The sequence below is a fragment of the Nannospalax galili genome, unplaced genomic scaffold (assembly GCF_000622305.1).
Source record: "Nannospalax galili isolate Female #2095 unplaced genomic scaffold, S.galili_v1.0 scaffold33, whole genome shotgun sequence".
Taxonomy (NCBI): Eukaryota; Metazoa; Chordata; class Mammalia; order Rodentia; family Spalacidae; genus Nannospalax; species Nannospalax galili.
Window position 1 is genome coordinate 4447253 of NW_008335436.1, and position 22430 is coordinate 4469682.

At 38.0% G+C, this 22430-nt stretch overlaps 1 protein-coding gene across 1 annotated transcript in view; it reads left to right on the top strand.

Annotated features, from left to right (window-relative positions):
• The window catches only part of Wdr49 (WD repeat domain 49), a 178656-nt gene that overhangs the window by 117137 nt on the left and 39089 nt on the right, over positions 1 to 22430 (top strand). The window contains exons 12-16 of the mRNA XM_008830150.1: positions 8718 to 8848; positions 10390 to 10488; positions 12679 to 12840; positions 14691 to 14878; positions 15601 to 15798. Coding sequence (XP_008828372.1) covers positions 8718 to 8848; positions 10390 to 10488; positions 12679 to 12840; positions 14691 to 14878; positions 15601 to 15798 — 778 coding nt within the window. The remainder of the gene's footprint in view (positions 1 to 8717; positions 8849 to 10389; positions 10489 to 12678; positions 12841 to 14690; positions 14879 to 15600; positions 15799 to 22430) is intronic.

Genomic DNA, 22430 nt, shown 5'->3' on the forward strand with positions numbered 1-22430 from the left:
ACACACACACAGACACAGACACAGACACAGACACACAGACACACACACACAGACACACACACAGACACACACACAGACACACAGACACACACACACACACAGACACACACGGCCTATCGAGTTACATTTGTGTCCCGAAATGCCCTTTTGTATGGGGATATCCACTGGAGTATTGTTTACTGTGCTGGCTAGCTTTAGTTGTCAACTTTACACACCTTGGTAGAGGGAACCTCAATTGGAGTAAAGGGTTTGGAAAGTTCCACTTCTCCAGCTGTGTTGTCCACAGCACACACAGCTTGTCTTGTAATCTCAAGCCAGCTCCACTCCACACCTGCCACTGCCCTTGGTGGTCATCCAATGGTCTTGGCATCCCCACTATGCTGGAGTCTCTACTGAAACTGAATCTGCACCTTCACCAGTGGGCTCTCCTGGCCTCTCAGGGTGCAAAACCTCAGATTCTCCCATGACCCCTTCAATCCAGGGATCTTCACTGCAACTGAGGCCACATCCTTACCAATGTCCTTTCCTGGACTCTCACAGTGCCAAGCCTCACTGTTTTCCAGGACCCCTTCATTCCTTCAAAACAAGTATTTTGAACACATCTGGTTGAGGTTAGGTGGTGAGTTGCTGTGAGTTCATGTGAGTAACTGCATAGCTGTCTAGAAAACTCTGTTTCCTTGTGGTTATCTACCATTTCTGGTTCTCACAGTCTTTCAGCCTGCGCTTCTGCAATGATCCCTGAACTTTGGGAGACAGAGTTTTGATAGAAGTTCTCCAAGGATTCCTGAACTTTGGGTGGCAAAGGTTTGGTGTCTTATTCAGGTGTAAATATTCTGCAGCCTCTTATTCTCTGCATGTTGACCTGTGTGGCTCTCTGTGTTAATCACCATCTGCTGCATGAGGAAAACTTTCTGTTGAGAGTTGAGGGGTGTGTTAATCTAGGGGTATAACAATAAATAATTTAAGGTTAATCTACTCTTAATGGCCACAGGAGTGGACCTCCATCTTTTTTCTCCATTGTCCATCCAACGCACATGCCAGTAGTCACTGAGGCTTGTCTATTTTACAAAATTCTAAGTGTTTCGTAAACTTACTCCAGTGAGTACTACAATTGTGTTATTTAGAGCATCATGTCTGCTTGGATGAATGCCACAGCCTTCTAATTTGTCCTTTCCTGCCCACTTATCACTCCTTAAATAGATGTTTTACACTTTAGCTACAATGCTTTATTTTATAATGAATTCGATCTTGGATACTTCTTTGTTTAAAACCTTTCAGTGTGTCTATAAAATAAATCCAAGCTCCCTCTGGCCTGGATGTATTCTAGATTCTCTCTCTAGTTTAAATTTTATGCATTTTTCTCCCATGAAAAATATTGTTTCATATCCTAGTATCTATATTTCTCTTTCTTATCTGGAAAACCCTGCCCAGTTTTTATATTTAAAAATATTTTATTTATTATTTTTATTTTATGTGTATGAGTATATTGTCTGCATGTATGTAAGTGCACTTGTGTCATGCAATGCCTGGGAGGTCAGAAGAGGGCATTGGATCCCCTGGAACTAGAGTTATGACAGCTGTTAGCCACCATGTGGGTGGTGGAAATTTAACCCGGGCTCTATGCAAGACCATCCAGTGCTCTTAACCACTGAGCCATCTCTCCAGACAGCCCTATCCATTTTTGAAAGGTAGTTGACATTTACTCCTATTTTAAGACTTGTTCAGGTGTCATATTAAATAGGATATCCCTTTTAACAAGCAGGGATGAATGGAGATAGGTCCTCCTTTTGTTTTTGTACATGTTAGTCATTGGTACTTTATTTAAACACGTTGTGTGTATGTGTGTGTGTGTGTGTGTGTATTCCTAAGTTACACACATTCTTCTAATATGTATATATATGTATATATATGGTTAAGTTATATAAATTTCTGGTGACTTATTGAATGACCTAATGTTATATAGGGAAACTGAGGATTAGAGAGATGAATTACGCAAGTCATACCCTGAAAGAAACAGGCAACATAAATATTAAAATCTACTCTATCTTCATAACCAGTAGACAAAATACCTTCTTTTCTCTCTACAAGTAAGAAACTTGAGGCTTGAATATGTTAGTGGACTAGCCAAAGATACAATAGAAGGCTGTGGAACCTGTGCCATAGACTACAGTCTACTTTCCACTCAAGTGGACTATTGGCAACTGGAGTAATAAAATCATGGGGAAGCAAGTACACACAGTAATGCAAATGACTAAGAAGTTTGTTTGTTCCAAGAAGAGCTAATGAAATTGTTTTATGCATTTGAAGAAACACACAAACACATGACAAAAACCAACTTATATACTCCAACGATTTAGGTAAATATATTTCTTCCATTTCTTTACCATAAATATTTTAAAACTACACCCAGATAGAAATCACTGAATTAGGAACTACAGCATGTTGAATGTGAAGAATCAATGATTCCTACTCTTGGAAGTTCATATTCATTTAGACATTTACAACATACAAGCCAGGAAATTCAGCTATCATTGCAAACATGGTTATGAACAAAAGAAGTTAATGAGCCTGTGCTGGTTATTCAGGAACCTGATTGTTCATCCAGAGAAATTATCTCTCAGAATAAAGATGGCCAAAAACAGAACTGATGGAAACAGGTTTCTAATTATTTTAAGGAAAATGTACTTAGAGACAAAATTGTGAATTTATAGAAAATCAAATTACCCTCTTGAATCATTGGCCATACTTATGTTGGTAAGTATTCATTAATTAGATTAATGATTTACCAGTTATCTTAACATGTATTCAAAGTGGGCTTGTAATATGTACAGGTTAAAGTCAACTAAATATTCACAATGGTTTATGATTTCAAACTGTGCCAAAATTATGTTTTTGTGTACTTAAAAATAAACTTAGTTTCCTAGCTTCTTTTTCTGTAAGGAAGAGATTCCCCCCCTCCCAATTTATCTAGGTATATTTGACAATGAAAATAATTTTAATTTTTTTAGTTTAGAATATTTTATTTATATTTATTTTAGGTGTGAGTGTTTTGTTTGTATGTATTTAAGTGCACATGTGCGTGCAATTCCTGTGGAGGCCAGGAGATGGTATCAGATTCCCCAGAACTGAAGTTAAAGATGGTTGATAACTACCATGAGGGTTCTGGGAATGGAACCCAGGTCCTCTTCAAGAGCAGGCAGTGCTCTTAACTGCTGAGTCATCTCACATGCCCCTGAGAATGAAAATAATTTATTTGTATACATTTGTTGCTGTCTATTGTGGCTCTAGACCTCTGTCCCAGGCCTGCAGGAGGAGAGTAGGTGCAAGATCAAGGACACAGGTCTGGGGAGATACTAGTCATCAGCAAGCCGCCAGCAAGCTCGTTTATTGTGCCGTTATGGCTTTCTTTTATACCCGCCCCCCGCCCGATCCTCATTCGTTCATTTGGCTATGTGTCTCCTCTTCATTGGTGCGGCACGCTGCCCTCTGTTTGCATCATTTGAAGTGCTTTATGGCGTTAGCCTGGATAACAGAAGCATTTACCGGCCCATTTCCCCACATACATTGTGAAATGATAAAAGTGAATTAAAATAACTATCATCTTGTATACATTTCTGAACTTTTTTAAATAAATTTTTATCACGTTAAAATTATAGACATGTACAAATATGAAAAATAGAAAACCTTTTATATAATTTGAAATAATTCTGAAAATATTATTGTTAGTGTATTCTTCATGGAGCTCTGTGAAAAATAGGCACTCAGTAAATAGTTCATTTCTTAAAAAAACTATTTTATTTATCATTTTTATTTTATGTGAGTATATTGCCTGCATGTGTGTAAGTGTACTCATGTTGTGCAGTGCCCTTGGATGTCAGAAGAGGGCATCAGAGCCCCTGGAACTGGAGTTACTGGATGATTGTTAGTGCCCATGTGGGTGTTGGTAATTGAACCCAGGTTCTCAGCAAGAGCAGTCATTGCTCTTAACTGCTGAACCATCTCTCCAGCCCCATAAATAGTTCTTTATATAATTTTATTTTCCCCATTTTCCCTTGGCAATTTCATATTCAACTTCTATACACAGTTCAGAAATTAAATCAGTTTACATAGGCTTAATTGGATTTTTAAAAAGTATTTTCTAAATGAAATGACTTTAAGGATTGGAAGTTGCTCAGGAATAAAACTTATCTAATAAAAGATATTAAGTTCTTAATAATTGCCTTATTAAGGAACTATAGCCCCATGAGGCTCAATTAATTTCTATTACTGGGTTAAGAATCAGAGTGGAAAGGTCTAAAGTTGTGATTTATTTTAAATTTTCCATGTTGGAACTAAAAAGAAGATAAGGATATTTAAAATTCACAGTATTCCTAAATCTGATTTTGTAATTACCTCAAATGTTTAAAAATTGAACTCATGAATTTTAGGAAGAAGAAAACTGGTGAACAAATCAAAACAAAATGATTATGAATTAATTGTATGCTTACAATATACTCATTATTAGCCTAAAAAGCCATGAATTAAAGGGAATTAAAAAGACTTACAATAATTGGAACAACGATAATTAACCTCTGAAGTAACAGATAGTTGATAATGTTCTATCATTCGTTGCATAACAATTTCTACATGATGAAATTTTGCTCAAAAACAAGACATTTTTCTAACTCATTTATCCTAGAAAAGAGACTGATTATAGATAAACAGATTTTATTGTCAAAGATTTGGTTTTTATATATAAATACTGAATCAGAAAATGAGCCTCTTTATAATATGACACAATGATTCAGGGCAATGCTGTCAGGATTTTATCTATACAGGGTTCAACAGAGCTAGGAAACTTCTTCAGTACAGAGAGAACAAGTCTCTGACTCTTCAAATGGCCTGAAAATTGGCTCATTCTTAACTTTAATTTTACTTTTGACAAAAGGGCAAACCTAAAGTTGTCTTTGGAATGGAAAAGGTGCAAACTAGAGTGTGGATTTTTTAATGTATTTTAAGGACAACTGTCAATTCCAATCAAAGTTTCAGGTGAGGTTTTAAGGGAAGGTTCCAGGTAATTACTTTTTCAATGTTTTGACACACAAGGTCAAATGTCATAAGGGCTACTTTTTGTAGCAGACTGTGAAAAGCACTTTGTGCTTTGGGTGGTGTTCCCTGAATATATAATCTTCATCCATTTAATATGGGCATTTTGGCAGAAAAAGACATTTGACATTGAAATTTTGCTTGAGTGTTCTCTCACTGTCTTTCCTCATTCACACTCTCCAAAGCATAATTTCTTCACCCAAATTTACTGGCAGATAGAGAAATTTAGAAATATATGTATTTATATAGAGATGATGAGATTATACTGTAATATCAGAGCTTTGAATTATGTATAGTGTCTTTCTAAGTTCCAATTAATTAAATTCATATTACAATAATTATTTTGAAAAATACTTGCTTCACAAATACTTGCTTATTGTCTGTTATATATGAGGCATTATTCTAGGGTTGAGGAGATAGGAGGAAAAGTTCTGACTTTCCTAGAGCCTACTCTATGGAAAAAGAGACAGAAAATAACAAACACTAAATACAGAATACAATGCCATCTGATGATAAATAGTACAAAGGAAAATGAATCAGTGAGGGGTGAGAGACTCAAGGGAGAGCACTGATATGGAATGGTAATGGAAGTTCTGCTCAAGGAAGTGGCCCACAGGCAGATAGTTTTCCCTCATGCACTTCAAGAAACGAAGATCCCTGGTAACTTATTTTTAAAAATCAAAGGATCTATAAGATATACTACTAAATATTGTAAGTGAATGGTTTAAGAGGTTAGAAGAGAATTATTTCCTCACCTGCTAGTTGTTATAGAAGCCTCTGGAATATGAGGGGCCTGAGAGGATGCTGTATGGATAGATACATGTGGGGCTGCGTGTGAAAAGAAGCCCATAGAGGAAGAGACCATACCACAAAGGAAAACAAAGTAGCTGGAGATGTCTAGGCTGCTTAGAGAATGAAAAGAATATGATTTAGGCAAGATGGTGCGCCTCATGAAATTAACCTGACAGTTCTTAGCATCACTGCAAGACAGAAGTAGATTTGAAACCCATATTCTGTTTGCATAGTTTAGATTAAAGCTGTATTATATTTCATTACGTAATATCTATTTCAGTGAAATCTATTTCTCTAACATTCTACATAAAACTGTACACTATTGCTTCTAGTGGCTCTGGTCAATATTTCATTGAGAATTTATGTATGCCTTTGAAAGGCGAAGATAGAAGAATAGGGAGAAATAATTCTAATGACAGAGATTAAATCTATATATTATTGGATTTTGAAAAAATACACATTTAGATTTTATTATTTAGGAAATGGAAATTCACTAAATATTTTCAAGTAGGGCCCTAGCCTTGTCTGTCATTATCCTTCCTCCCCTGCCTGCTGTGCTTCCATCTCCCAAGTCCTACCATCATCTATGGCCCATTTTAAATAACAGCCCTCAACCAGCCTGCAGTGATTTCTGCTCTGGACTTCGAAAGTGGTTAATCAGTACTACCTTAGCACTTTCCACATGTCACTTAGTGTTTTCTTCATTTTGTGCTCAGAGCCTTAAACCTGTAGGGACTGCTACAGAGGAGCTTGGAATGCTTGCAGAATGAATGGAAACACTCCAGAATGCAATGGTAGATCTCATGGCATGATTCAGGATTTCTCACAGGAGAGCAGACTAGTGGCAGTAAGACTGGTTAGGAGCTTCTTATAATTGCTGATCAGCTGAATGGAGAGCACTGACCCAGGGAGATGTAGCTGACTGTTTAAAATGGAAAGGAAGGAACGTAAATGTTATATATGGCAGATGTAATACATCAGCATTGAACTTGACTAGGGAAGAGAATGACAGAGGCGAGGCTGTAATGCTGGTCTATGAACCAAATTCGGGAATTCAGGACAGAGGGCTAGTGTGGAAGAAAGATGGCGGTTTTGTTTTTCAAGCATTAAGATCTGTTAGCAATAGAAGAAGTACATATATGGAACTGCCAACTGGCAAATGAAACCACTTAATACTGGTGAAGGTTACAGATGAAGATCAATAGAAGAAGCATTTGTATCAACCTGAGATTGAAACTCATGGTGGCATATGAGACCTCTGATTAAGGAAATTTGAGTGAATATAAAGCAAGGGAGCAATGGCTATGAAGAATGCTCATCGCAAAAGAGTGAAAGAAAGGGGGGAATTGAGACTAGGAAAATAATAATACAGCAGGCAGGAGAGAAGCAAGAACTGTGCTCCGTATGCTATGAAGAATGATCTAGGACAATCATACCTTCAGTTTTGAGTAACAGCCAGCAATAGACAGATGAGAAATGAAAGATGATAGGTAGGTAGATGATGATAGATAGAAAGATAGATAGTAAGAAAGAAAAATAGATAGATGATAGATAGATAGATAGATAGATAGATAGATAGATAGATAGATAGATAGATAGATGGATGATAAAAACGGATGCTCAAAATATTCAGCAGAAATTGACTGGGGAAGTTGAAGCAGTAGTTGGAATTTCCAATTGATCTTTCTCTCTATGGATGTGGTTTCCATGGCTGAACTCACACCTTCTCTCTGGAATAAACAATAGTAACATCTGCTAGAAGTGGTTTAGCTTCTATCTGTTTTCAAGGATGTGACATTTTTATTCTTAGGCTGTTTTGCTGTTCTCTCTGTGTTACAGAGTTGGGGGGCAGGCAGCCCATCCCTGGACAATGAGCCTTGGAGGATACTTTGAAACAAATCAGCTTGGAGTGAGCTCAAACAAAACATGACAATTTACTAGTATAATGTAGATTACAAACCAGAAACAAGAAGGTTTCAAGGAGGGAAAGAAAGCTCCCTCCTCCAGCAGGACAAGTGAGAGGCCTTTAGAGTGGTAGAAAAAGAAACACAACTCAGGGAAGGGAAGATAAAATTAAGGCTCGAGCTATGATCACAAATGGTTATTTGAGGTGTGATTGATCATGAATGGAAGGGGAAGCTTAGCACTGGCTGACAACCAGGGCTCAAGCCACTAAGTGGAAATACGGTGGCATCAGTTGCCTCTCCCACAATCTGATTTCTATGTTCCTTCATTCCCTCCTAGGTACCAGACAGTTAATTCCATCCCCAGTCTGGTCTGTGCTCAAATTTGTCAGCAGTGCCCCAGGATGTTGTGTACTCTAAAAGGATTATTTCTGTTCAAAATGCATTTGCCCGGTGTCATATTTCTTTGAAGTGGCAAGTTCCAAGAATAGTCATATGTTAATGCCTAAGAAACTTTGATGATAGATACTCTTTTGGTTTCACTTAAGCTACTGACAGTGTTTGTAGATCCACCCCACTTTTCACTATTATTGCCATAAAACTCAATGGTTTCCTGGTATATGTGTGAAGAAGCTTGGCTTTAGGGTCTTAAAGACACAATGAATCTATAAATGGATGCATTTTTGCTTTTAATGATTGAGAAGGGATAATTAGCCTCCTCACATTAAGTATTCATAATTTACCAGAGAATTAAGTGTGAGAATTTAAAAGGAAGTTCAGTTTGAAGTTCCCTTTATTATGGGTGATAGGTAGTGATAAGATTTGGGGCCACATGGTGTTTTAGTTTTCTCCAATCTCACCACTGTAGTGGATAATGACTACTCAGTATCAAAATCAATTTTATATTCATAGCTAAATTCTATATCCTTTTTGTAGAGCTGTTACTGTGTTTCGACCCCAGAACTTCAATCAATTTTTGATCCAGTCTGAAGAATGGAAAGGGGGAGTCCGTCACCATGAGGACATCTTGTGTGCTGCTTTTTTACCTCCACACACTCTTGCTACAGGTAAGTTGAGTCTTCGCTTGTTATTGGCTTAGAGACAGTTTAGTTGGTTGGAGCCACTTTTGAGAAAGGCTTTCCTCAACTGAAAAATGAACAGACTTCCAAAAGAAGCAGTCCTAAGGCTCCGTTAGTTTCTCACTTCCATGGTGACACACTAGTAGTCAGGACCACCTACTCCCAGGCTGTCTCTGTGGTTTCACAACCCAAATTCACTACTTTGCTACTGCATGATGTCGTGAGTTATTTAAATTTTAAATCATAGTTTTCTTTGGCTAAAAATGACTTTGTATATATTTTTATTTTAAAGTACAAACCAACTGAATAACATTTTAACATGGTGCTTGGCACACAGTAAGCTCAACAAATACTAACATTTTGGGGTCTATTTTTCAAGACCAAGATTGGGACTGTTGGTATGAGTCACAAGTTGGTGACACTCAGATGCTTATTAATGGAAACATTAACCTTTGACATCTCTACCTCAGACAACGTGTTAACATGTCCTAATCTCTTCATTCACTCTCATGTCCTCACTTCTACTGTGAAAACATTCAGTCAAGCATTGTGTTCATAGAGCATTTTGGAATCATAGAGGACAAGAGATCCACCATGCAGCTGAAATCCATCACCCTTACCCAGCTTCTGAGTTATACAGATTGCCCTCTCCAGGACAGCACAGCGTTTAGTTTGCTTTTCTCTTCCCTCTCCCCAAATCCTACAAAGTCACCATATATACATCCCCCCCCAACGGCTCTTCCCTGTGCACTCCATTATCCTTGTCCCTCTGCTCAGTAGTGGGATGTCCTCAGTGGTCGCCGAGTTTGCTATCTCGACATTGCTGTGTTATTCCTGCACAGAACAGACTGGGTCACGCTTACTTTCTTTGAACTTGTCTCTGTTCATCATGAAGAGTGGTAGCAAATATTTTCTGTAGGGAGAATTGTAGGATTAGAGAAAGTATTTCAGAAAGAATTTGGGAGAGGAAGAATTCAAAGAACTGGTACATATAAAAAGCATGGGGAACAGCAATCTAAGAGGCCTGAACAATGAAGGCACATGGTGCTAATTAGCATCTTTTTAGTACCTGCATTGTGCTTAGCACTTTATTAAAACACTCTGAGATAAGTACAATGATTAACACAGTTCTGCCAGTGAAGAAATTTTGGCATCAAGCTGAGTTAAATATCATGTATAAGGCTATGCGACTAGTAAGTGTCACAACTTGGACTGAAACTCAAATTGTTTAAATTCAGAGCTTTTATCCTGAATGATTTATTAGCCTAAAATAAATGGAGATAACACCAATTTATATCCACCTGCACAGGTTGTTTTTTGAATATTGAAAGTCTAAAGTTAATGAAATACAAGGTATTATTATTATTATTATTATTATTATTATTATTACTCATGTCACCAAAATTACAGAATGTCTGCTATGCACAAGATTGTACATAAGAAACATTGATAATGGCCTTTAGTTGCTTTTTGTGTGTATTTCTGTCCAATCTTCTGGTAATTTATGCTCTTTAACCTGGTTCCTGCAGGGAGCTATGATGGGGAAATTATTCTGTGGAACAACAGTACAGAAATTGCTCACCATGTCCTTCATCCTGATTACCAGAGGCAGCTGACATCCAAATTAGGTAAGTGCAGGTTTGAAAACAAAATAACGCGCTGAGTCAGAGCACAGTAGGGCTGGCTCTATATGCATGTACCTGATGCAGCATATACCTAAATTATACACGATTGGTCAAGAGAAGGACTGGCAATATGTTGTCTCATCAAAGTGTGTAAGAAGAACCTTGAGCTGGGTGTGGTGGCTCACACCTTTAATTCCAACACTTGGGAGGCAGAGGCAAGCAGATCTCTTTGGTTTGAAGCCAGCCTGGTCTATAGCGTGAGTTCTACCAACTGGGGCTGCAGGAAGACCCTGTGGGATAAAAGACAGGAAGAACTTTGAGATTGACTTGGCCTAGCAAATTCACCACACAGGCCATTTCTTCTCCCTGTGGTGCTACATCAGCATTTCTGTATTGCTGACAGCAGGGAGCAGGCCTCTCACTTTTACCTAGTTTAGATTTAGTCAATAAAACTTGCCAAATTGCCTTTGAGTGAATCTTGGGTATTCCTTGGTAAAATAATGGGAACTGTGTTCACTTGATTTGATGTTCAGCCTCAGTCTGGTGCTTGTATTAAATATTATGCCACCTGGAAATCTTAAATTATTCCTCTAGAAACCCACAAGGAGCATTAGACAGGAGTATATTGTATTTTATGGCAGTTAGCAGAGCACATGAATATTTTATTCTTAAGTAAAATGTCTTGACAATTGTCTTTCATGCTTTATATTAGTTTCCTTAGAAACTAAAGGTTTTTCCTTAGACTAATTTCTCTGGATAATGAATATATCGTTCCCTATGGCCGAGCCGGGTTCTGCTGTCTCAATTGGATAAGCTCACAGAGAATAAATTCAACCTTAAGAAAAAAAAAAACCTGGCTATCAAATACAGTGGTTTTGCGCGCACGCGTGTGTGTGTGCGTGTGTGTGTGTGTGTGTGTGTGCGCGCGTGCGCGCATGTGGGTAAAAAGCTGAGGAAGTGATTTATTGGGATTAGGAAAACCAATTTAACAATTTAAGAGTTTGAGGGATTACTTGGCTGCAGACACAAAGCTCTGACCTGCTTTATGTACAAAGAACTAACCATTAGGATTCATCTTAACCCTCTGTGGAAATGGTGGAATTCGGCCTCTTTCTCTTTCCCTGGCCTATAAGACAGCACAATTTCAGAATGTCTTTACTGTGGCTGCCATTCCATACATACAGAAATACATAAGAGAAAAAAAAGCCAACTGTCTAAAAGACATAAAGGACTCTGTTATATATCTTTTTTTTTTTTGGTGTATGTGTTTGTGTGTGCAGGTTCATGTGCACATTTATGCATAAACATGTGGAGGCCAGAGGACAACCTCATCTGTCATTTCTCTGGTGCCCACCATCGTGATTTTTTTTCTTGTTGTTGCTTGAGCCAAGGCCTCTCATCATCATGGAGTTGTTTTTATACAGACTAGGCTGGCTGGCCAGTGAACCCCAGGGACCCTGTCTCTACCTTCCAAACATTGGGAATACAAATGCACATCACAATATCCTGCATTTTTAAGTGGGTTCTGCAGATGGAACACAGGTTCTCCTGCCAGTGTGGCAAGCACTTTACCAGCTGAGTCATCTCCCCATCCCTAGCATTGCTATATTTCTTGATTTGAAAATTTGAAGATATCTCTGCAGAGATTTTTCAAAACTATTTGAAGACTATTCATATATTATGAGGTAAACATTCTCAATTTTTATTACTGTGGTCTGAAGTATATAATTGAACTGATATTAAGAATGTCCTCTCCAGAGTAACCCACTTACAAATAGACTTGCTAAAAATTTATTCAAGTGTATGTATAGCCATTAGATTTCATATTCATTACACTGATTTCAGGATTAGCATTAATGATTAAGAAGCCAGAAGTTCTTGGGCATTAAAGTCACATTTGTCTTGAATGTACTGAGATCTGGTGAAATTAGCAGTGACTCTGATATAAAGTTCTTATTAATTTGTGTCATTGAATAACACAGTAAGTGCATGGAATATGCAAAGCAAAGATGAAATCAAACAATCTTTCAAGTTGGGGTGAGAGCTAGTGTTGATTCAGTGTGTATTGTGAGACTTGATGGTGTCATCTCATCTGAGACTGGGATGGAAGAAGGTCTGTTGTTGGTCATAGGTATTAGATTAAAAAACAGATATTTCTCTTCATTAAGACCCCCAACTTTGTCTTTATTACAGATCCAAAAGCCCGAAAGCTCAGTGCAGATAGGGGATGCCCAACTCACTCCCCAGCAGACCAGACTGTCCTGGCTGCCCATAGTTTTGAGATTGACACAGAGGGTAATAATGCTGTTATGAGGCTTTGCTTCCTTGAAGCAAGAAAAATCTCTGCAATAACAGGTAATATATTTACATATATTTAGTTATATTTTATCTTTCTGTATTTTGGAAAGGGAGCAATAGAGAGTTCAATCTATTTTTATCTAGGTGTTAGACTTTACATAGCTATTAAGTTTGCCATGGGTTGTGAAAGGCCAAGGACATTGGCATGGACAGCTCGGGTTGGGAATGGTGGGAAATGGATCTGCATAATATTTTACATGGTGCTGTATATCCTGAAATGATACTGAGGAAAATTCCATCAAATATTTGATATGGGAAACAACTGATATCAGTGTCTCAGTCATGACATGTAGGTATTTTAGAAGGTCAGAGGGTACAGCTGGGTACATGCTCCAAGTACAAGTCAATACTTAAGTCCATATAGAAATAGAATCTATGACTGTACCAGCATCAAATATCTAGGGGAAAATGAAGAGGAACTTGGAGATTGGAGGCAATGGCAGAATTTGAAATAACTGCTAATCTCAGCTGCCTGATTCTGTCTTGAAAATTGTTTTGAAGTGGTCTGAGTGTATTTACCAGGTGTAGATACTTCCTACAATAAGTCAGACCTGGTTAAGTCTTTTGTTGTGAGAGATACTTTGGTGGCATCATTTGACTTATTGTAGTGAGTGGGTATTATTATAGACAACCATTTGCCTAATTTTGAAACACGGTATAGATGCAACCTACGTATCTTCCCATCTCCCCTCAAAAAATATGCTCTTGAGAATAGGCATATTCTTTGGAATTTCATCTCAATTAGGAATTATAGTTAATTTTTCTATAACAATTGGGATCTAAACCTGTGTATTACATTTGGAAAAAGAAATGAACATTTCAACCATGTTTTGTGCAATAATCACTTTCTTACATTCGATTTGCAAATGGAAAATCTGTATGATATTTTTATAAAAATTTTACCATCAGTGAAGTTATACCTCCTATAGTTTCAAAAACCTTACATAGTATTTAAAATGGACTTCAAACAGATGATAAAGCTTTGTATTCTGTAGAACACATTTATACTCACAATATAAACCATTATCCTAAAATTACACTCATTTTTTCAATGCTAATTCTTATATCTAAATTGTTTCCATTCAAGTGGAGACATGCTATTACTTCTACATTACACAGATATGATTGTTAATCACCAGCATATTTGTAAAATAAATTGGAAGTCATTTAGAGATTTATCAAATAAGAAGAACTTTGCCACAGAAGAATTTAGATAAAGTGCTTTTGCAAAGCATATAAGAGTAGAAAGTGAAAAAGGTTATTTCAAGATCTGTTAATACAAATGTGTGTCATAAATACAATAAATTCCTGATGAAAAATTAAAAACAAGCTCTTAAATAGAATCTATGGTGCACTTCTAAATAGAGACATCAATAGCTATCATGCTCTAATCACAGGTATGCATCTAGGTCTATGTATGAGGACTTTTACAGCTATGTACATGTCCAATGGATTATTAGGATAACCAAGTTATATATATAAATATATATATAACATTATCATTATGTTAATATTAGTATTTTATGTTTATTAGAAGAAACAAATTAGTTCTTCCTAAGTTAAAATGCAAACAGCATCATTGTGTTAAGGAATGGAAACTAAACTTAATGGAATATTTTATATAACCTAGCTCATTAATAATCAATATTAATTCTTCTTAATGCCATCAGCAAGGTTGATGTAAGAGCATCTGTGTTTTATAACTTAGAGAATCAGAGTGATGTTGGGAATAGATCACTGTTCTATTTGCCTCTCCAGTATCATATGCTCTCCACAGGGCAAGCCACTGGAAGAAGCCACTTTGGGCATTTCTGGGTAGAATTTCCTAATTTGATTTCCTTTACTAGGAGGTGCTAACCTGGTGTCATGTGGAGGATCTGGTTATGTCAGGTTCTGGGACACACTGAAGAAAGAACTCGTAGCTGAATTTTTGGCTCATGCTGGAGTTGGATCCATTACTATGTCTATTGATAAAATGAATCGATACCTAGTCACAGGAGATCCTGAAGGATGGTTGAAAATCTGGAACATAGAGGTAAACTGAAAAGATCCTCCCAGCATCAGCATTATTTTTGACCATAGTAAATACCTGATTATAACACTCTGGCCATGTAAATCACAACTTGTGTGTTTCCTAGATAAAGGAAGAAATATTCTGTCTCAAGTATTTTAAAGAAAGCATTTACATGTTTTGAGCAGAGACTTCTTTTAAATAATTGATGGAGAAAAAGATTTTTCTCAGTTTTGAAGGCCTATTAATATATAGTCAAGTCACTTTCCTGATGCAATTTTATCAGTACTTTACCCTAGCACTGTTCAGATATAAATAACCAGATATGCCTTATTTGAAATTAAAATGTAAATGTAATCTAGTTTGCCTGTCCTTCATCTGACATTATCCTCATCCTGAATTGGTTTAAAAATCACTGATTACCTACACAATTTTCTAAATAACATTACAAAATTATGTAATATTGGGTGATCTGTAACATGGCTACAGCATGTCTCTCAGATAACTGCCTTTCTGTGTATTTCTTCCTCCCTTCTTCCCAAGTCAGTCCTGTTGATCTCAAGCCTTTTGCCAATATTAATATTGTTTTCTAGCTTCTCTCATCAAGACCTCTCTTTTGAATATGGATCACAGTCTGTCATTTCTAAATGCATTTTTTTCTATTTCCTCATCAGGATTTTAAAACACTGCTGTCATTATAATTAATTTAATATTTGGATAAAGTTTGGGCAGTTCTTTTCATTTAGGAGTATTGTCTTAATTCCATGAAGAACAAAATCACCCAGATGCCAGCCCTGATCAGATCCTTTCAGCCTCATGAAGACCGGATAAGTTCCTTGGAGATCTGTGAATCAGGTGGCCATTTGCTGATTATCTCTTCCTCCTCAGACTGCAGTGTTTGTGTGACTGGGCTTTGCAATGCTCCTAGCTTGATCTTTGGTCAGGTATGCATGTGACTTCTTTATTATTCTAGAATAATGAAAACTCATGCTTTTAATCCATTCCTCCCAGGAGACTAAGCTTTACTTGCCAGTTAGTGTGAACTTGGGCTGATTTTCATTAGTTATGAAAGAATTGTGAAGCATTTTTTGAAGGATTTCTAAGGATTTCTTGCTCTGTTTACCCCTAACTACAACAGCTCCATCAAGTGGAGGCCACCAGAGACATGGGAAGATGGCTCGACATATTATAAGATTTCTGAGAAAAATTCCCCCTCTAAAATAAATTCCTCCAACTTCAAAATTTAGTAGAAATGCAATGTGTATAAAATTAACATGCTGTTATTAAATAAAGAGGTGAATACAGTTATAAAGTAATAATAAAGGAAATAATAAAATATAGAAGCTTTTTTTGGGGGGGGGAATCCCCAATACCCCGTTACTATTCATTGTTCTGTCCTTGCCAAATATAATAGTTATCAGCTGAGTGTTTCCTGTATATGAGATGACTTTTCTGTGAGTTACCTCATTCAGGCCTCACTGCCTAAGCTCACAGTGGCCAAGTGCTAGAGTCTGCCTTCCAACTCACTGAACCTCTGTGGTACTCATGTTTTAATTCCTTCCTCCCGGGAGACTAAGCTTGGCACGTTCCAGTTGGATGGAAGTCGGAAGTCGGGGAGGGGCATGAAAGAAAGGAAAGAAAGGAAGCATTTACTGTCCTGTGTTCTCTGTGCTGTCTTCTCTTTTCATACGTGTTGGAAGCTCGGGTTGTTGTCTGACCACTTGCACCGGTTCTTTCCACTGTCAGTTTTATGTGGTGAGACTTTAGGGGCCCCCTTTGTCTTGGAATATGATGTTTGCTCTGCCTGTATTTCTGAAGTCAGTTTAACAATATCAACTTGTGCTAAAAGAATTCTATGCAACCCTTAAGGACAGAGAGGGTGAAGGTAAATCAGAAAACAGTCTGGGATGGTAGAGCCATGTCTGGCTGCACAGCTTGTGGAGTCTTTGTGTAATTTAGGAACTGTCTGGGCATCTTATACTCTCAGCAAGGCAAGTCATGGACTTTTCTTTTAGAGGAACAGCAGCTGAGTGGGTAGGTGTGTGTGCGTGGGGGTTGTGAGATGGAGTGAGATATAGGTGGTGGTCTGACGAGGAAAGAAGTTGGAAGCCTCCTTCTGGCTGCTGAAGTCCAGGTCATGCTGACATTGCCACATGACCACAAGACTCTGGTGACATGAGGGAGGAGCTTGAATGACAGGTAAAGAAACAAAGTGCGATTAAGTAGATAAAGATTAGAATATTAAAAGTCACTCAGATGGAGCTGAAATAAGAAATAAGACCATTCTAGGTGTGGGTGCTTATCAAATGCAATCTGCAGCTAAATTTTATTTTAATAAGGAATGTGTGCTATAAAAGCTGCTCATTTTTAGGCAATTGCTGTTTTTCATTAGTTGCTTTTCTTAAGTTTCCTTTTTCTTTTTCTACTGTTGAAGATAGGAAAAGAGCAATCGAGGCTAGATGCATTTTAGAAACTGAAGGGTGGAAGGGCTAGAAAAATGGTCCAGGTAATAAAGTCTGCAAGCATGAGGCCTTGAGTGTGGATTCTCAGCATCCATATAAATCCAGATGTGGTGCTTCTGTCATCCCAGTGCTGGGACAGTAGAGGCATGGAGGACCCTGGGCTCTCTGGCCAGCAAATCTAGAGAGTCTGAGCTCCAGGTTTAGTGAGAGCCCACGTCTCCAGGTAGAAGGTGGAAAGTGACTGAGGAAGATACTTGATGTCGACTGCTGGACTTCACATGGATGTATACACCTGTGTATGCACACCTCACATACAAATATACCACACACACACACACACACACACACACACACACACACACACACACACAAGAAAAAAAAACCAAAAGGATGGCAAACCCAAGGACATTCAGATTTTCTAGTCTTTTTATTTTGAATGTTTTTTATTTTCTAAGGATTGAGAGAATTCTTTTATCCAGCTGCCTTTAATATGGGTGATACTTGTTTAAAGGGTACAAGAAAGAGGAAGAGGGGACAGACAGGAAGGAGGAAGGAAGGCAAAATGGGAGAAGAGGGAAAGAGAAAAACATAGGTGGGAAGGGAGGAGAGGCAAGAGAAGGGGAGCACAGGGAGGGGAAAGAGAGAGAAGAAATGACAGGTACTATGAAGTAACCACAGAGATTTTCTGCTCGTGACAGCTAAGAGATCCTTTCATGGAGCAGAACAGAAGGGCAGAAGGAAACACAGAGCAAAGAGAGGGGCCCTGTCAATAACATCTCAGGATCAGAATAATCCTTACTTAGTAGATTTGATCTCTACATGGTTGTGACTTTTGGTCTACATTTGAATCTAATATTTGTCATCTATTTGAATCAATTCCTATCTAGTAGTTATGAAAATATAAAAAGAAGTAGCATTTCAGTTGCTATACTAATACTTAATTTTCTAGTTACACACCTAATTAAAGTATTTACAATTTGGTATAATTCGATTTCTTATATTTTATGAAAGAATTTTAAATATAGCTTCAAATCATGTTTATATAATTAGTCTTTAGCTGGTTTTTTAGTCAGAGTTTTAAAGTGTTGTGGTAGTCTTAGGATAGTCAAGAAGTTAGGGAGCTATTGGGCCAAGGAGAGGGCTCAGTAGGTATGGAACCTTGCCACTGAGATTGATATCTGAGTTTGATCTCTGGGACCCACATGAGGGAAGGAGAGAACAGACTCTCAGAAGTTATTCTTTGACCATCACTTGTATACACTGACATTTCCTACACACTTAATTTACATAAATAGATGCATAAAGTTTTTTTAAAGTTAAGGAATTGAGAGGAGGAGTGAGAGACTCAAACAGGCAGTATAAAACTAAAACACTAACATTTTAGGAAGCCAACCTCAAATTACTTGTAATTGCAAGGGTTGGGGAGATGACTCAGTGGATAAAGGGAAAACATGAGTATTGGAGTTTATACCCCCAATGCCCATGTTATAGTGTGGGTATGGCGACTACCTGGAATCCCAGCACTTGGGAGATGGAGACTAGAGATCCTTGGAACAGCTCGCAAGCTAGCCTAGCTGAATTCACAAACTCTGCCTCAATAAACAAAGTGGAGAGTTATCAAGGAGGAAGACACTTGATAGTAACCTCTGACCTTTACATGTATCCACACACATGTATATTCACAACTGCACACACATGAGAATATGCATGCACACACAAATCTACAAACACAAATTACAACAATATAAAGAGTAGCAGCAGCGGGGCGGAGCGGGGCTTAAGCAGTTTACAAAGCTGACAGGTGATTCCTGTTCCTTGCAGGCCCACAGCTAAAAAAATTCACAAAGCTGAAGGATGAACTGATGAAAGTCAATACAATTAACTATCTGGAAGGCATAGCTTTGATACCCAAAGCTAACAAAAGATAAAAGAGAAATCTGTGATAATACCTTTGTTTAACTAGCTCCCATCTCAAAACACCTATTCTCAATTCTGGTTCAAAGTTACAAAACCAACAATAGCAGGACAGGATGCAGTTAATTATTTCTTCCTTGGTTGGCCTCAGGTGCAGTTTTCATGCCCACCCTGATACAAGCCTTAACTGACAAAGACACAAGGCATCTGGTCCTTTGCTCTCTCAGTGTACCACCTTGACCCTCCAATGTACATCCTTCCACTTCTGGCCCATTCAAGCTCCCTTATCTTTTTTTCCAGTCTATATCTTTGGGACAGTGTTCTAGGGGTTAGCACCTCTAACCTTAGGCCACCTCATTGAAGGACAGAGGTTAGTTTCCAGTTTTCTGGTAACAGTATGCCTATTTCTAGTGGTAAGTAAACATGGGTGAGAATGGTTTATCCATAACTACCCATTTATCCCATGAAACTATCAAACGAGTGTTGAATCATATGAAATTAGTTAAAACCTGGAAATAATCATCAGGGTCCATAAGGCTTTTATGTTGGTGATTCTGCATCTGATTTACGTGATAGCCAGAGACTTTGTGCCTAGTAACTCAGAGTTTACAAGTCAATTTAAATTTGAATGATTTCATGTAAATACCTAGATTTCTTGCTTCCCTTTAAAAAATATGTCATTCCCTAAAAAAAAAAAAGAGTATGATTCCTATATTCATACCTATTTTCTATTAAGTGATTTCCAAGACTAGATAAATGTAAAGAATATGGTTCATGGGGCTGGAGAGATGGCTCAGGGGTTAAGAACACTGGTTGTTCTTGCAGAAGACCTGGATTTAAATCCCAGCAACACATGGCAGCTAACAACTGTCCATAACTCCAGTTCTAGGAGATCTGATGGCCTCTTTTGTCCTCCATGAGCACTGCATGGCACGGGTGCACTTACCTACATGCAGGCAATATACTCATACACATAAAATAAAAATAATAAATAAAATACTTTTTTTTTTTTTAAAAAAAGAATATGGTTCACTTAATCCAAACATCATGGGTGGGGACTCCCTACCTGCATCATCTCATGGAATGATGTGGATACATACAACAGGGGTGGGCATGTGGCTAAACAGGAAGACAGAGAGCTGGGAAGCAAGCTTGTGACATCCAAGTCAGGATTACCTTAATCCCTTCCAAGGGAAGTTACTCCAAAAGCCTAGAACCTCCATTTTACACCATCAAACTGAGGACCAAATTTCTAACATGTGAACCCTTGGAGGGTGCAACCATACTGTAACCCAAATCATATCAGCTCTGTCCACCAAACAGGACCACCAGGGCTTTGTGTATTTCCTGTTTTTTGCACATCATGCATAAACACAGAAACCAAATTTTATTTTCTATTTACTCTTCTTTCTTTTATAATATGAGATTTGACTTTTACTAACATTTCCTCTTGTCTCCTGGAACATTTTTCTTTGTAATCCTCTAGGTCGAGGTTGATCAGTATTTAGACTCATCAAATATCCCTGGAATATTCAATGTTTCCCTTCACATAGGATACGTTCTACAGAATGTAAAGAACCTCGAGGGTTTTATGTTGTACAGTTGGCAATCTTCAAATAGGACTGCATGGTAGAACACATCCTATGTGAAGTGAAACATTGAACATTCCAGGAATATTTGACCAGTCTAAAAATGTTCTCCCTCATTTGTGGATCCTAGCACCAAATCCTTTTAATAGATGGAATCCCACTAAAATGGGCCAACAGTCCATGGAAAACAGATGATGCAGAGACCGGAAATCTCAGTGCCTTGCCACAATGGGAGGAAGAGCATCCCATACTTACCACCCCCTCCAAGGCTCAAGGACTTTTTGTGGGAGAGGTTGTTGGAAAGAATGTAAGAGCTAGAAGAAGGGGTGGAGTGTTACCTGGAAATGTCCTCCATGTCCTCCAACCACTATGCTGGCAAGCTATAGTTACACCTCCTTCCCACACCTGTCAAGGAGTCAATGGGGGAGTCAGTTACCCCTCCCCTCCTACCCATTCAGATCCCATACTTACCACCCCCTCCAAGGCTCAAGGACTTTTTGTGGGAGAGGTTGATGGAAAGAATGTAAGAGCTAGAAGAAGTGGTGGAATGTTACCTGGAAATGTCCTCCATGTCCTCCAACCACTATGTTGGCAAGCTATAGTTACACCTCCTTCCCACACCTGTCAAGGAGTCAATGGGGGAGTCAGTTACCCCTCCCACACAATCAGTTGACCTTAGCTGCATGTGGGTGTGGGGCTAAGGTTATATAGTCCGAGAATACCATGAGGCACCTCTCGCCATTTTGTGTGGCTATTGGGAAGTCACAAGATCTTTATTTGAGTGTGTACTTTCTAGCGCAGCCATAAATGGGGGGTGGTGCCCACTCTTCTGTAAATAACCCCTCACCCAATGGTTAGGATTTTCCAAAAAAAAAAAAAAAAGAAAGAAAGAAAAAAAGAGAAAGCAAAGCTAATGGAAACCTCCATTATTCCACCAAAGTTGACCCCATGTTGGCAAATTCTCTGGTCTGGTCTTTGATTTCTTATTCCTACTCCCCCCCCTTAAACTTCATTGTATATATTTTTTAATGTAACCTGCTTCAAGTTATTTCTGAAAAAAATGTTAAAAATTGCCTTTCTTTGGAATTAAAAAAAAATACATTACAAAACACTATTTTCAAACAGATTGTAAGAACAATACACCGAATGGAAATAGGTTCACAAAATTTGAGGTAATATAGTCATAATTATTTAATGCAGAGGCTACCAAGTATTAGGTATAATTTGATCCTTTAATAAAAAAAAACCTATATGTGAGGGCCTAAAGAGATGGATCAGTGGTTAAGAGCACTGACTGCTCTTTCAGAGAACCCAAGTTTGAATCCTAGCACCCATGTGGCAGCTAACAACCATCTATAAATCCAGTTCCAGGGGATCTGATGCCCTCTTCTGGCCTCCATGGGCATTGCATCACACAGGTGCACTTACATACATGCAGGCAATACATTCATATACATAAAAAGAATAAATATTAAAAAAATAATATGTGAAACTCCTTAAAGAATAACAGAAAATATTTGGAAAGGTACAGACAATGTAGTATTGTCTCTGGGAATTAGGATTGGAGATTCTTTTCTTCTCTTTTTTTGCTTCCTATACTTTCTGTAATAA